A 16,974-nucleotide genomic window follows, 5' to 3' on the forward strand; every position below is an offset into this window, starting at 1 on the left:
ACAGAGAGCCCCAAGTAAGAAGAACCCAAACAGGCCAAAACATATAGTAATCAAAATGCCAAAGACACATAGTAATCAAAATGCCAAAAATTAAAGACAAAGAGAGAATCCTAAAAGTAGCAAGAGATAAGCAAAAGGTTATCTACAAAGGAACTCCCATAAGGCTCTCAGCTGACTTCTCAACAGACATACTACAAACCAGAAGTGAATGGCATGAAGTAATCAAGGTCATGAAAAACAAGGATCTGAATTCAAGACTACTCTACCCAGCAAGGCTATCACTCAAAATAGAAGGTGAAATAAAGACCTTCCCAGGCAAAAAATGTCAAGGAATATATTAGCACCAAACCAGCGCTGCAAGAAATGTTAAAAAGACTGCTGTCATAAGCAGAAGAAATAGGAAGAAAAATATAACCACAATAAACAAAAGTGGCAGTAAATAAGTACATATCAATAATAACCTTAAATGTAAATGGATTGAACACTCCCATCAAAAGACATGGAGCAGCTGATTGTATAAGAAAGCATGATTTATATATATATATGTCTGTGTTTTTTACAAGTCCCACCTCACAACAAAAGACTCACATAGGTTGGACGTAAAAGGATGGAAAAAATCCAGAAAACAGAAAACAGAAAGAAAAAAAAGCTGGGGTAAAGTTGGAGGGATCACATTACCAGATTTCAGGTTATACTACAAAGCCACTGTAATCAAAACAGCCTGGTACTGGCACAAGAACAGGCATATAGACCAGTGGAACAGAACAGAGAACCCAGAAATGGACCCAAGATATTATGCTCAATTAATATTTGACAAAGGTGGCAAGAGCATACAGTGGAGTAAGGACAGCCTCTTTAATAAATGGTGCTGGAAAAATTAGACAGCTACTTGCAGAAAAATGAAACTAGATTATCAATTTACACCCTACACGAGAATAAGACTTCCAAACTTCTTTTGTGAGGCCAGCATAATTCTAATTCCCAAACTAGAAGAACACACTACAAAGAAAGAGAGCTATAGGCCAATATCCCTGATGAACATAGATGCCAAAATCCTTAACAATATATTAGCAAATCGGATCCAGAAATACATTAAAAAAACTATTTACCATGACCAAGTGGGATTCATCCCAGAAATGCAAGGCTGGTACAATATTTGCAAATCAATAAATGTGATACACCACATAAACAAAATGAAAGATAAAAACCATACGATCATATCAAGAAATGCTGAAAAAGCATTTGAAAAAATCCAGCACCCATTTCTGATAAAAACACTCAGCAATGTGAGAATAGAGGCATCATATCTCAACATAATAAAGGCCATATATAAAAAATGTACAGCCAATATTATATTTGATGGGTAAAAAATAAAAGCATTTCCCTTAAGAACAGAAATAACACAGGGATGCCCACTTTAACATAGTTCTGGAAGTCTTAACCAAACCCATTAGACATTAAAAAATAAAGGGGCTGGCCAGTTTGGCTCAGCAGTTAGTGTTGGCCTGCGGTCCAGAGAGACCTGGGTTTGGTTCCTGCTAAGGGCACGTACCTCGGTTGCAGTTTGCCCCCAGCCCTGGTTGGTTGTGCAGGTAGCAGCCACTCAATGTGTCCCTTTCACATTGATGTTTTTCTCTCTCTCTCTTCCTCTCTCTCCCTCCCACTCTACCTGAACAAAAAATGAAAAAGTGTCCTCTGGTGAGGATAAAAAAAATAAAAAATAAATAAAATAAATAAATAAAGGTGATCCACATTGAAAAGGAGGAAGTGAAACTGTCAATATTTGCAGAGGACATGATATTATACATAGAAAACCCTAAAGACTCTATCAAAAATCTACTAGTTAATGAATGAATTTGGCAAAGTAAAAGAATACAAAATTAACATCAAGAAATCAACAGCATTCGTATATACCAATAATGAACTCAGAGAGAGAGAAACCAGAAAAAAAATCCCATATACCATTGCAGCAAAAACACAAAGATACCTAGGAATAAACTTAACCAAAGAAGTAAAGGACATCTTCACAGTAAACTACACGTCATTTTAAAAAGAAATAGAGGAAGATATAAAAAAAGTGGAAGCACATACCTTGTTCATGGATTGGAAGAATCAACATCACTAAAATGTCCATACTACTCAAAGCAATCTATCAATTCAATGCAATCCCCATTAAAATACCAATGACATATTTCACAGAACTAGAACAAATACTCCAAAAGTTTATATGGAACCAAAAAATACCCTGAATATCAATAGTAATCTTGAAAAAGAAGAACAAAGTATGAGGGATCACAATACCAGATTTCAAGTTATACTACAAAACCATTGTAATCAAAACAGCCTGAAACTGGCACAAGAACAGGCATATAGATCAATGCAACAGAACAGAGAACCCAGAAATGGACCCAAGATATTATGTTCAATTAATATTTGACAAAGGTGACAAGAGCATAGAATGGAGTAAAGGTAGCCTCTTTAATAAATGGTGTTGGGAAAATTGGACAGCTACATGCAAAACAATTAAGTTAGACCACCAATGTAATTATAAACAAGAATAAACTCAAAATTAAAAAAAGACTTAAATGTGACTCATGAATCCATAAAAATCCTACAAGAAAATATAGGCAACAAAATTTCAGACATCACACGCAGCAGAATTTTCACTAATACCATACCTAAGGCAAAAGAAACAAAGGAAAAATAAATAAATAGGACTACATCAAACAAAAAAGCTTCTGCACAGCAAAAGAAACAAGCATCAAACTACAAATGGAACATACTATATGGGAGAGCATAAGTGCCAATGATACCTCAGATAAGGGGTTAATCTCCAAAATATATAGAGTACTTATAGAACTCAACAAAAGAAAGACAAAGAATCTAATTAAAAAATGGTAAGAGGATCTAAATGGACACCTGTCCAAACAGGACATACAAATGGCCAAGAGACATGAAAAATGCCCAACGTCACTAATATCAGAGAGATGCAAATTAAAATGACTATGAGGTATCACCTCACAACTGCCAGAATGGCCGCCATCAACAAATCATCAAACAACAAGTGTAGGCAATGGTGTGGAGAAAAGGGGACTCTAGTACACTGCTGGTGGGAATGCAGACTGGTGCAGCCACTATGGGAAACAATATGGTGCTACCTCAAAAAATTAAAAATTGAACTGCTATTTGACCCAGTGATTCCACTTCTAGGAATATACCCTAAGAAACCTGAAACACCAATCAGAAAGAATATATGTACCCCATGTTCATAGCAGCATTATTTACAATAGGTAAGATCTGGAAACAGCCCAAATGTCCATCAGTAGATGAATGGAAAGAAAAGCTGTGGATCATATACACAATAGAGTACTATGCACCTGTAAAAAAGAAAGATCTCTTATCCTTTGAGACGACATGGAGGGACCTGGAAAGTGTTATCTTAAGTGAAACAAGCCAAACAGAGAAAGACAAGTATCATATGATCTCACTTATTTGTGGAATATAATGAACATAACAGTGGGGTAGTTCCAGAGACGTGGAAGTAGGGTACAGACTGACAATCTGCAGGAGAGGTGGTGGTGGGGGAGAGATAAACCACAGAACTTATATGCATGTATGTATGAACAATGGACATGGACATCAAAGCTGGGGACAGGGCGGGGAGGGAGGAATCAGTGGGAGGAAAAGGAGAAACATCTGTAACAAAAATAAATTAATTAATAAAAATATAAATAAATAAATAATAAAATAATCATCATATTTTAAGAGTTAGGAGAACCCGAGAGCAATAACACAATATACTAAATGTAGAGCTCAATATGCAGTTCTTCAAAAATAGGGAATCACATTAATAAATCTTGATCCATCCTCAGCATCCCTGTGGAGCATGTAATTTTTCTGATAATTTTTTTTGCATCATGTTTTCAGATAAGATCCTTTGGGACAGAGACAGCGACAAAACCAATAGTCGTCTGCTGTCCAGACCCATAATGAGGAGAACTAAGAGCCCTCTCTACTCAGGTAGGTTAGCAAGTAAATTCTGAAATGGTGCCTTTGACTCAATGATGTATAATAACATTGCTATAGTAGCTCAAGATAAAAAAAAATTTTAATTAGAGAATAAATACAGTGGACTAGAATAAAAAAGTATGAAGTACATTTTGTAAAATAAAGATAAGCAATGTTCTTTTCTGATTGTATTAATTTTGATGAAAAGTATTAAGAAGTTTGAAACGGTAAGCACAATGGAGGAATGGAAGGAACTGAAGAGTTGAATCACTTTTTTTTACATAAGTACATGAGTAAGCTGGATTTCAAGTGATTTTCCCAAGTTCATGTAGTTAATTATTTTTGTTGTTGTTGTTAATCTTCACCCAAGGATATTTTTTCCATTGATTTTTAGAGAAAGTGGAAGGGAGAGAGAGAAAGTGAGAGAGAAAGAGAGAGAGAAATATCGATGTGAGAGAGACATTGACTCATTGCCTCCCTCACGACTCTCATCTGGGCTGGGGAATCAAACCTGTAACCCAGGTGCATGCCTTTGACCAGAATTGAATCCAAGACCCTTAGGTCCTCAGGCTGATACTCTAACTGCTGAGCCAAACTGGCCAGAACTCATGTAGTTAATTAAAGTTAGGACCAGGTCTAGAAGTTAAGGATGAATAAGCATGGCTCTTGACCGTAAACTGTCTAATGTCTATCAGGGGTAGTATGGAAACATATGTTTGTTATAAATATGAGTATAAATATAACTGAAGTATGGCTAAAGTGATTTTAGAACACAAATATGATATATGGAACTCAATGTGGAAAGTAGCTCTTCAAATACTTCAATAGTCCTTAAGGGATAAATAGAATTTTCCCTTCAACTATCGATTTCTTTTCTATTGATTTATTTTAATTTATTTTTATGGGAAGGAAGGAGACTGGGAATGACAAGAACAAAAGTAGAGAAGCATAGAAGGGAATGTTATTGACAAATGGAAATCAATTATATTAATTGTACCAGTGAATGTCCACTGATGTTGGAAGATGATGAATGGAGTGGAGATTATAAAATCGTTTAGATTGTGACAAGTCACATAAGCTTTCAAATGTAATTCATGCTTTACTTTTTATAAAGTAAAATAATTTGTATATATATATGTCAGAGTTTTGTTCTTTTTGTTTTGGAAATAAAATTTTTAAAAAATGAGCACAAAAGAGACCAGGAAAAAAAAAAAGGCAAATACCACATGATCTCACTTATATACGGAATATAATGAACGTAACAGTCTGAGGACTACAGTAGACCCAGACACATGGAAGTAGGGCACAGACTGACATCCCTCAGAAGAGGGGATGGGGATGGGGGGGGTGGGAAGAGATGGACCACAGAACTTATATGCATCTTTGCATCACCAATGGACATGGACAACTAAGCTGGGGACAGGGCGGAGGTGGGGTGGGGTGGGGGGTGCCAATGGGGTAAAAAGGTAAAGTATCTGTAACAAAAAAATAAATAAAAATTTATAAAAAAAAAAAAAAAGGAAATTTGGATAAAGTTTTCTTTCTTTCCAGTCTAGTCCATTGTCTGCCTTTTCAATGCTTTATCTTCAGACTCTGGTGTCTGGGAATTAATAGTTTCCAATATATATTATTAAATGCGGGAGTGAGATAATTGAAATAGGCTCCTAAGGAGGTGGAAATTAGACGTAATCAAGACAAATGTTAAGGATAGAATATTCAGATCAGAGTAGAAAGTGCCTCTTGGAGTTTATAGGTAAATTGCTTATCTACCTGAATTGGTGAAAATGGTGATGGTGTTCTATGGATCAAGTGCAGCTTTTGAAACTGTGTTTATAACTACTAGTAGATCATGAATTCATTTTTCAGCATCTTGATCAGTATTATTTGATTTAGTAGAGCACAGAAGAACGTACTAGATAGATGTATACCAGCTAATGAGAGTATTATTCTGAATATATTAGTACCGCCATGCTTTCAGACTCAAACTGTTTTTACCACAAACCACAGAAATATGTCTTCAATAAAAAATAGAAAAGTTGAAAAAAATTATATATTGGTTTTTAAAGAGACATACGTTTCTAAATGTTTGGAAAGAAAATATTAATTTTATTCTAAATTATAGTATATCATAAATTTATATGAGGATTAATTCTTTTTGATCATGTATCTTTAGACATAAACATGTTTTTTCAATACTACAGCAATCAAAACGTAGAAATAGTTTGTTTCTAGCAGCAGAATAAATAAGGTATGCAATACCGAGAGCATAGCGATGAGGTCTGTGCCCCCAAGTCAGAAACACATGGGCTTGAACACAGCTAACTTTTACACCAGCCACATGATTTTGTTTTGGGTGTTTCTTTTTCAATCTCCTCTTTCTCATCTGCAAAGTGGGCATAATAATGTGGTTTTTATTTAATATTCAGTGACATAAAATGATGTAAATTATTGCCTTATTATACCTTCCATACTTACCCATTTTTAAATTTTTTTCCTTATTGATATCAGAGAGAGAGGAAGGGAGAGGAAGAGAGAGATAGAAACATCAATAAGAGAGAACATTGATTGGCCACCTCCTACATACTCCCCACTGGAAATTTGGCCCACAACTTGGGCATGTGCCCTGACCGGGAATTGAACCAGTGACCTCTTGGTGCATGGGTCAGTGCTTAACCACTGAGCCACACCAGCTGGGCCATACTTACCCATGTTTAGTATTTGAATTATTAACATAATGATAGAGATTATTTTGTAAATTGTAGTGACCTTTAAGTGATAAATTATTACCATAAAATAGAAAAGAAAAAAAGCTATGTTTCTAACAGTATTGGAACACAACTCCACACAGGTACCATGATATCTGCCACAGTGGTGCCACTGAAGATTTGTTTTCCTTTATGATATTTATGTTAACATTTTTTCAATAAAAATAATAGCTTAACAATTTTAACAAGGCAGCTTATAGTTTTAAATGGCTTAATAAATAAGACCTTGGAAACCAAGGCAATGTAGACTATTCCACAGACCCACCTTAGCATATACAATGGACTTGGGATATAGCTCTGTCTGCTACTCATCCTGTTCCCAATCTCCCAGTGTGCTATCAATCTCTTAGCCACAAAACCTCTCCATAACATATTAAGTATAAAATCACTACTCCTGGGAATGGCAACTTGAATTTCTCTTTTCTCTACTTCCTCATTCAGATGCCTTGAAGAGATATGGCCCAGATCAATTGCACTCAGGTAACAGAGTTTATTCTTGTGGGCCTCACCGATCGGCAGGACCTGAAGATGCCTCTCTTTGTGGTTTTCTTATCCATCTACCTCTTTACAGTAGTAGGCAACCTGGGTTTGATCCTAATCATTAGAACAGATGCAAAACTCAACACACCAATGTACTTCTTCCTTAGCAACCTGGCTTTTGTCGATTTCTGTTATACCTCTGTCATTACACCCAAAATGCTTGGGAATTTTTTGTACCAACAAAATGTTATCTCCTTCAATGCCTGTGCTGCTCAGTTGGGCTGCTTTCTGGCCTTCATGATAGCCGAATGCATGCTTCTTGCTTCCATGGCCTATGACCGATATGTGGCCATTTGTAACCCTCTCCTCTACATGGTTATAATGTCCCCAGGAATCTGCATTCAGCTTGTGGCTGCTCCCTATAGCTATAGCTTTCTGATGGCTCTGTTTCACACCATGCTCACCTTTCGCCTCTCCTATTGCCACTCCAATGTCATCAATCATTTCTACTGTGATGACATGCCTCTCCTCAGGCTAACTTGCTCAGACACTCATTCCAAACAGCTATGGATCTTTGCCTGTGCTGGTATCACGTTCATTTCCTGTGTTCTCATTATCTTTGTCTCCTACGTGTTTATTATTTCTGCCATCCTGAGAATGCGCTCAGCCGATGGGAGACGCAAAGCCTTCTCTACATGTGGCTCCCACATGCTGGCGGTCACCATATTCTACGGGACACTGATCTTTATGTACTTACAGCCAAGCTCTAACCATGCCCTTGACACAGATAAGAAGGCCTCTGTCTTCTACACAGTGGTCATTCCCATGCTGAACCCCTTGATCTACAGCCTCAGGAATAAGGACGTGAAAGAGGCCTTGAAGAAAGTCTCCATCAACAGAAACCAGGCTTCTGTGTTCCTGAAATTTAAAAAATAATTTGACTGTACAAAAGTGACCTGTCCTTCATGATCTGTGTTTTTCCTCTGTAACCAAATGTGGTCAATTGTCTTGATCTTGGTTCTCAATAAAGATTTGTTCACTGTAAAATGAAACAATTCTCTGAATTCTTTGTAAGCAAGTGTGACTTAAAATTAAAATGTATGTGTAGCAAGTACTGTAACAAGTTACATTGTGTTATTTTTCAAATTAAATATATATTAAAATTTATATTACCTCATCTGTTAGTTACATAACTAGTTATTGGCCAAGAATAGAGAAAAGGGAAGGCATTCTGAACATCCAGTTTAGGATTATAAGAGTGTTTTAATAATACATTTCAAATTAGATGCCAAGAGACCACTGTAAACTAGTGATGTCAACCGGAAGTGATTTTTCCCCCAGGGGACATTTGGCAACGTCTGCAAATATTATTGATTTGCATTGTGACAAAGGGGTGATCAAGGAACACTATTGCAGAGTGTTGAGGCCAGGGATGCTACTACACGATCTATAATGCACAAGAAAGTCTCTCACACAAAATTATCCAGCCCCAAATGATAACAGTGCTGAGGTTGAGAAAGCCTGCCCTAAACAATTGTTTCCTAAACAAGTTTTAGGGTAATCATGTCATACTATAGGAAGAGCTGTAGATGTGCATTTCCTCAAACCCGGAGATAATGTTAATTTTCCAGTCTGCCTTGGGATCTCCGTGGGGTATGCACTGTAATTTTTCTGATGATTTTACTTGCATCATACTCTTAGGAAGATCCCTTGGGATAGAGTCACTGACAAAACCCAGCAATTGGTTGCTGCCCAAACCCACTTAGAGAAGAAATTGGGATGCTATCTACTCAGGTAGATTCAAGGGCTGTGTTTTAAAATTGGGATCAAGATAGGCATTTTAAAAATAAAATAGAATAGACTGTTTTATTTTATTTATTTTTATCTTCATCCAAGGACATTTTTCCATTTTTTTCTTCAGGTGGAGTGGGAGGGAGAGAGAGAGAGAAACATCAACGTGAAAGGGACACATCGAGTGGCTGCCACCTGCCCAGGGACAACCAGGGCCGGGGACAAACTACAACCGAGGTACACACCCTTAGTGGGAACCGAACCCGGGTCTCCCCGGACCACAGGCCGATGCTCTAACCGCTGAGCCAAACTGGCCAGGGTGAGAATAGACTGTTTTTAAAATGGAACATTTGAGGTGGCATTTTCTGAAAATAGGGTAAAGAGTATTCTAATTTTATTTCTGTATAGATATCCATGCTATTATATAAATATAATTCTTATCAGTTTGAAATGAAAATAAGGTTTAAGATCTCCACAACAGAATCTATTATACCATTTGGATAAGTCAGGCACTTAACTGGCGAGACTGTAATTTATGTCAAAACTCTTCTCATTTTTGTAAAAGCTAATAATTTTACCTATGATGAGAAGTAAAAGTATTGAAATTAAGTCATCAATATATCCCTTCATACATTAGACAAAAGTAAAATCCATTAATTATGAGAAAGGAGAATGCATATTGAAATATTAGTACAAAAATGAATAATTAATTTTCCATCACCAAGCATGTAGAAGGGGTACAGTAGGATATGCATGAAAAAGTCATGCTTTTGCCCATGAAGTCTACAACCTATCAAGAGGATAATGTGGGAACAGATAGCTGCTATAAATGTGAAATGTTATATAACTGAGTTATGTGTAACTGTTCTCCAGCACAAGAGGAAAACTGTTAGGTATCAGAGCATGGGAATTAGAAACCAGAGAAGTCTCTGTGGAAGAGATGTGATGTTGGTAGGCCTTGAAGGATAATTAGGATATTAGGACTTTTCCCTTGAACTCTTTATTCTCTATACACCTAGGAGAGATGAGCATAGAAAAAAGCATTTTTTAAAGTAAGGAAGCATGTAAGGGTATGTAGTAGTTAAAGATCACAAAACAAATGTTCTGGTTAGATTACTATGTGTTGGTTGTGGCAGAAGAGAAGAGATGTGAGTATAATTTGAATATATTATATTCAATATTTTATAATTTTTAACACACCATAAGTATTTGGTTTAGATTGTAAAAGGCCATATATAATTTACTCTCAAATATGTGTGCATCAAGATACGGTGAGATGACATGCTGAAGCTCTAACAGCTGCCAAACTGTGAAGCCTTACCTGGCATCTTGGCACTGGAAACCAGGTTTCCAATTAAATAGTTGCTTATTTGTTTTAAAATACACTTTATATATTGTAAGACCACAAATTAGGCTTTTCGAAGCTTTAATGCCCTACCTATCTCATGATGGTAATCGGCAGCAGTGATCAATATTAATGTATTCATTTTCTTCAGATAAATACCCCAAAGTGGAATTGCCAGATCATATGGTAGTTCAATTTTTAATTGTTTAAGGAAACTCCGTATTGTTTTCCGTAGTGTTTGTACCAATTTACATTCTCATCAATAGTGCACAGGGGTTCTCTTTTTTCCACATTCTCACCAACCCTTGTGATTTCTTGTCTTTTTGATAATAGCTATTCTACCGGGTGTGACGGGGTATCTCATGGTGGTTTTGATTTGCACTTCCTTGATGACTAGTGAGCTCGAGCATCTATCCACGTGCCTATTGGCCATCTGTGTGTCTTTTTTGGAAAAATGTCTAGTATTTAGATCTTCTGCTCATTTGTTAATCCAATTGTTTAGCTTTTTATTGTTGTTTGTTTTTTACTATTGAGCTGTATGATTTCTTTATATATTTTGGATGTCAACCCCTTATTATATGTACATGATTTATAAATATTTTCTATCATTCAGGAGGTTGCATACAATTTTTTTTAAAGTGCCTGAGCAAGAAGTGTAGCATAGAAAAACCATTAGACATTAGAAAGACAGTAAATAACAGTTATTTTGTCGGTCCAATATACCAACACATGTCCATTGTGTACAAAGCAATTTATTAGTTTCCTAAAAATTGTTTTCAATTATCCATATGAGGAAAGAAAAAGAGAAAGAAATATGACATACGACATTATAAATTTAGTAACAGATTCTTTGTGCTTTTTTAATATGTCACCCTGTCCTAAACCATACCTTAGATTGATGTTTATTTTCCAATTATGGACAACAGTCCAAAATATATGTAAAAATATAAAGATATTTTGTTTAGAATAATACAGTCAAGAAATAAAAATTAACATAAATATAATTTAAATCTATATGTTTTTAAATCAATGAACGACAAAGTAATCGGAGTCATGTATGTTGATATAAATCTATTAGAAAGCAGATATCACTTTTATTTAAAGTAAGCAAAATGCTTTTAAATTTGCTGATCTTCATTGCTCTTGATCAGGTAAGTTGATGCTTTACATATAAAAATGTCTGTGAAATACTATCACAAGAAACATTAGGAGAAATGTAGGCATGTGAGGACAGAATAAATTTGCTATTCCTGTATTGAGAATATAATAGTGGGTGGGCTACTGCATTAGAAACACAGAGGTTGGAGATCCAGCTGTGCTACAGACTCGCTGTCTGAGCTCACTTCAAAGGCTTGACCTCTCTGAGACGCCATCTGTGAAATGGGTGTGATAAGACACGATGTACATAAACACCCATAAAACATGCTACTGTGTCTTCCACAAAGTTACCCATTTTCAGTATTTGCAGGATTAATGCAACTAAGAGGATCATGTGGCAACCAAAAACGGTGACCTCTCTGTGGTAAGGACTGAGTGCAGAACACAGAGAGCATTCTGTCTCTGTCGGCACTGCAGTGAGGAGGCGTTTGTACCACACTGCCTAGACGACAGGTTTGTCAGCGTGACATCACTGCAGAAGATTCATTTTCTGTTTTGCTATTAACGTTAAGGTTTTTTCAATACCAATAATAGTCATCAAGGTTTGAAAAATCAACGTTAAATTTTAAACATAGTGCACAAGAGCTTTCAACAGAAAGCAAGTGTGGACTGGATCTTACCACACAACTCTTAACTTCATAAACACAATTGATGTGGTGAAAAAAATGTCCTTCCTCCAAAACATCTACTTTTGCTCTTCGTCCCATCTCAGATTTCAAGTATACTACTAATCATTTTAATATTAGTGCCTTCATAATTATAATAAAATTGATTTTCAGGATGTTAAGGTATAAAAAAAATTATTAGAGTTTTAAGGTTAATTTGGTTAATATGGATTTAATTCTCCTCTCTCCATCCAGACACACTGAGGCAGATGGCCCAGATCAATTGCACTCAGGTAAAAGAGTTTATTCTCGTGGGCCTCACCGATCGTCAGGACCTGAAGATGCCTCTCTTTGTGGTTTTCTTATCCATCTACCTCTTTACAGTAGTAGGCAACCTGGGTTTGATCCTAATCATTAGAACAGATGCAAAACTCAACACACCAATGTACTTCTTCCTTAGCAACCTGGCTTTTGTCGATTTCTGTTATACCTCTGTCATTACACCCAAAATGCTTGGGAATTTTTTGTACCAACAAAATGTTATCTCCTTCAATGCCTGTGCTGCTCAGTTGGGCTGCTTTCTGGCCTTCATGACAGCCGAATGCTTGCTTCTTGCTTCCATGGCCTATGACCGATATGTGGCCATTTGTAACCCTCTCCTCTACATGGTTATAATGTCCCCAGGAATCTGCATTCAGCTTGTGGCCGCTCCCTATAGCTATAGCTTTCTGGTGGCTCTGTTTCATACCCTGCTCACCTTTCGCCTCTCCTATTGCCACTCCAATGTCATCAATCATTTCTACTGTGATGACATGCCTCTCCTCAGGCTAACTTGCTCAGACACTCATTCCAAACAGCTATGGATCTTTGCCTGTGCTGGTATCATGTTCATTTCTTCCCTTCTGGTTGTCTTTGTCTCCTACGTGTTTATTATTTCTGCCATCCTGAGGATGCGCTCAGCTGAGGGGAGACGCAAAGCCTTCTCTACATGTGGCTCCCACATGCTGGCGGTCACCATATTCTACGGGACACTGATCTTTATGTACTTACAGCCAAGCTCTAACCATGCCCTTGACACAGATAAGATGGCCTCTGTCTTCTACACAGTGATCATTCCCATGCTGAACCCCTTGATCTACAGCCTCAGGAACAAGGAGGTGAAAGGAGCCCTGAAGAAAGTCGCCATCAACGGAAACCAGACTTTTCTGTTCGTGAAACTAAGAAAGTGGCTCAAGCACATAAAATAGATCTTATCTTTATGGTGTGATTTTTCTCTTTTTTAAAACTATCAGATTGCGTAGTCTTCTTTTTTGATTTATTGGGGTGACATTGGTTAGTAAGATTATACAGATTTCAAGTGTAGATTTCTGTGATACATGATCTGTATATTGCATTGTGTGCCCACTGCCCAAAGTCAAATCATCTTCCATCACCATATTTGACCCCCTTTACCCTTTACTGCCCCCACGCCCCTTCCCTCCGGTGGCCACCATGTTGTTGTTCCTGTCTGTGAGCTTTGTTTGCTTGTTTTTCTTGTTTGTTCATTTGTTGCTTTCAATTTTCTATCCTACATATGAGTGAAATCATATGGTTCTTACCTTTTTGTGACTGACATATTTTCCTTAACAGAATATTCTAAAGACCTGTCCATATTGTTGCGAATGATAGTATTTCATCTTTTGTTTGGCTGAGCAGTATTATATTTTATGTATATGTATGACATCTTTATCCAATCATCTATCAAGGGACACTTCAGGTGTTCACCTGTCCATGCCTAGCCTTAATATGGGATTTCTATTATTTGTCCTACTAATAATGAAATTTTCTAGAGATGTTCATCTATAAAGACATTTCTAAAAGTAAAAGTAACCATAAGAATTTACCAGTATTATCTCATTTTTCAAATAGATAATGTATTAAAAATAATTAATTATTTGGTTCATAAGAATGTATATCAATTTCCTCATTTCTCAAATAAAATAATGCATAAAAAGCCATAACCTGAATATATAACTAGTTACAAGCAGAATGGAGACTAAAGTTCAGACCCTTCACTCCTCCAAAATCACCCAGTTCAAGATTCTCTGGTTGCATTAACAATATCCCACAACAAAAGCAAAGATGCATAGTCTAACTAATCTTTTCCTGATTTGGTAATTTCTTGGGGGAAAAAAAATAAGACAATATAAGACGTTTTCATATTTATACATTTAACAAGTTGTTTTTATTAAGGAGAATAACTTTATTTATATAATTAATTTAATGTGGCTTTCTACTTACCTGAAAGTCTGGTTTGGTCTCAAAAGAGTCTTTGAGAAAACTGTTTTTTGTTGTTGTTGTTTTGTTTTTTATGCCTTTGAGACCTCATTATATTTTTTCCAGTTATCTTAAAAAAAAAAAAAAAAAAGCAATCAATCTAATTCAAGGATAGAATCCCACAGGGGCATCATACATTCTAAACAAATATATTCAAAATAATTGAAATATATAAACCATTTTGCCAGTAACAGGATCATATGCAGTTATATTGGGCAATCCTTGGGTAAGTTAGTTACTATTGATTATGTTATAGCCTATAATACAATGGACCCAGCAATGCAGCCTGGTGAAAAGAATATATGCATATTGTCAAAGAATGGCTCTGTAGAATGTGTAGGCGCTCACACATTTATTTATCAATTAAATGACACTAAATTTGGAGTCTTTTTAAAGAACATGAAAAAAGGTAATAATAAATTGTGAGCACTTGCATTTCATCATTTTCTTTCTATGAGCCTAAAAACATGAGTTTTCATCCCAACTCTCATAATGAATGTGAGGGAGCAATTGATAAATGAGAATTACCATACGTAATTGTGATATAGATAGAGTTAAAGCTGTCGATATGCTTCAAATAAATTCAATGATGATTTTACAATTTTCAGTTACACAGAAAATGTTTTTGAGTTTGCAACTCACACAAATCATTTAAAAATCTTTTAAAATCTCCTCTGCCCATTTTTTAAATTGAGTTCTTTGTCTTCCTTTTGTTGAGTTGTATGAGCACTCTATATATTTTGGAAATTAACCCCTTATCTGATGTATCATTGGCAATTATCTAAGGGTCATTTGAATGCTTAATGACAAAAGACTAGAAAATAGTTATTAATACCCAGAGAGAGATTACATTCAAATAAAAATATTCCTTAAAAAATTATTGGGTCAGGGTCCACTTTTATTTTACTATATATTTTGATGGATCATAGAGGCAAAGGGTTAGTCTGATCCACAGTTCTCAATGTTTCTTTCCACGTCTTCTATTTAAATACATTTACCTCCCATTTGAAGGTTTCAGTGGCTCCCTCTTTTCTCACAAAGCTCCTGTGGTAGATTTTGAGTCTGTATTCTATGTACCAAAAACTTATCATTAAGTCAAGAAAATTCACAGCCTCCTTTTGGGCTGGTACATTGACTGTGCCACAGCGGTTCTATGAAAGAGTATCGATTCCTTGGAGTTTACTTCCTACATCAAAAGATCTCTGACAATTTATTCCATTTATGCATGCCTCAGTTTCTGCAGCAATATGAGGGTGAAAACATTGTCAGTTGCTATATCTATTGTCACAGGATCAAAACAGACAATGGATAAAAAACATTTAAGACAAACAGACTTTTAAAATTCATAATTTTTATATTTACTACTCTTAAATTTAAAGTGTTGAACACTTAGAAAACTATTCAAAGTAAAGTTTAAGCATTTCAGGTTAAAGGAGAAACATCTGTAACGAAAACAAATTAATAAAAAAAAGAATTTCAGGTTAAAACTGAAGACTTGCTATGTAACTATTACTATAGCAGAAAAATTGTCATGATTTTTACTTAAAATTTGATAATGTTTTTATAAATTGGTTTTGTCATTTTTTGAAGATATTTGTTTTCAATTGGAGAAGTTTTTTTTTTTTTTGTAATTATAAACAGCTTAGTGTTTCTTTCTTTCTTTTTTTTAATCATCACCCGAGGATATTTTTCCATTTTTTTGTTCAGATGGAGTGAAAGGGAGAGGGAGAGAAACATCGATGTGAGTGAGACACATTGACTGGTTGATTCCCGCATGACCCCAACCAGGGTGGGGGACAAACCGCAACTGAGGTACATGCCCTTGACCAGAATCAAATCCGAGACTCAATGGTCCATGGGCCGACGCTCTAAGTGCTGAGCTAAACCAGCCAGGGCTAGGGTTTCTTTTTGTTTATTGTTGACACTCTTATAGATGTCCCCCACCCCACCCCCGTGCCCCCCTCAACTCAGGCATTCTTGTACCCGCCTCCCCGCCGGCCTTCACCATATTGTTGTCTGTGTCCATGGGCTATGAACATATGCAGATATGTTCTTTGGCTAGCCTCAGAGTACTTCAAACTTGCTAACCAATTAGATCACCTGTGGAACATATCATACTAAAACATTTCCCCCAAAAATGTGAGATTATTTTTTAGTGGTCAATAATTAGGAATATTTTAAACGTCTATATGGGCACAAGTTATAGGAATACCAACATGAAAAGTTAAGTTGGCAATATTTATAAACATAGAACAATTATAAAATTAAAGTATATATGAAATTGAAATCAAGTTTCTCAAAATAGAATACAGGGCATAATGGAATGGATAATTAAAATGAATGGAAAAGAAGGAAGGAAGGGAGAGAGGAGGAAGGAAGGAAAGACCAACCCCAATATCACCTCATAGACATAACTACTATAAACATTTGGCACATATGATTTGAGTATTTTTTCTGTGTGAATTTATGATTTTTAGGTCATAACATGTAATGTGAAAAGACAGAA

General features: G+C 36.0%; 2 protein-coding genes across 2 annotated transcripts; both read left to right on the forward strand.

The window, feature by feature from the left end:
* The first annotated feature begins 7,229 nt into the window (after positions 1-7,229).
* Positions 7,230-8,189, forward strand: LOC118628266 (olfactory receptor 8U9-like). The gene has a single exon (XM_036259108.1). The coding sequence runs from the start codon at positions 7,230-7,232 to the stop codon at positions 8,187-8,189; it is 960 nt and encodes a 319-aa protein (XP_036115001.1).
* A 4,232-nt stretch (positions 8,190-12,421) lies between these two features.
* Positions 12,422-14,467, forward strand: LOC118628161 (olfactory receptor 1044). The gene is made up of 2 exons (XM_036258941.1): positions 12,422-13,330; positions 14,459-14,467. Exons 1-2 carry the CDS (start codon positions 12,422-12,424, stop codon positions 14,465-14,467), a joined length of 918 nt encoding a protein of 305 aa, XP_036114834.1.
* The last annotated feature ends 2,507 nt before the right edge of the window (positions 14,468-16,974 follow it).

The sequence above is a fragment of the Molossus molossus genome, unplaced genomic scaffold, assembly GCF_014108415.1.
Source record: "Molossus molossus isolate mMolMol1 unplaced genomic scaffold, mMolMol1.p scaffold_m16_p_13, whole genome shotgun sequence".
NCBI classification, from domain to species: domain Eukaryota; kingdom Metazoa; phylum Chordata; class Mammalia; order Chiroptera; family Molossidae; genus Molossus; species Molossus molossus.

Coding starts and splice junctions, on each gene's coding strand:
- LOC118628161 (XM_036258941.1), top strand. CDS start 12,422: ATGGCCCAGATCAATTGCACTCAGGTAAAAGAGTTTATTCTCGTGGGC.
- LOC118628266 (XM_036259108.1), top strand. CDS start 7,230: ATGGCCCAGATCAATTGCACTCAGGTAACAGAGTTTATTCTTGTGGGC.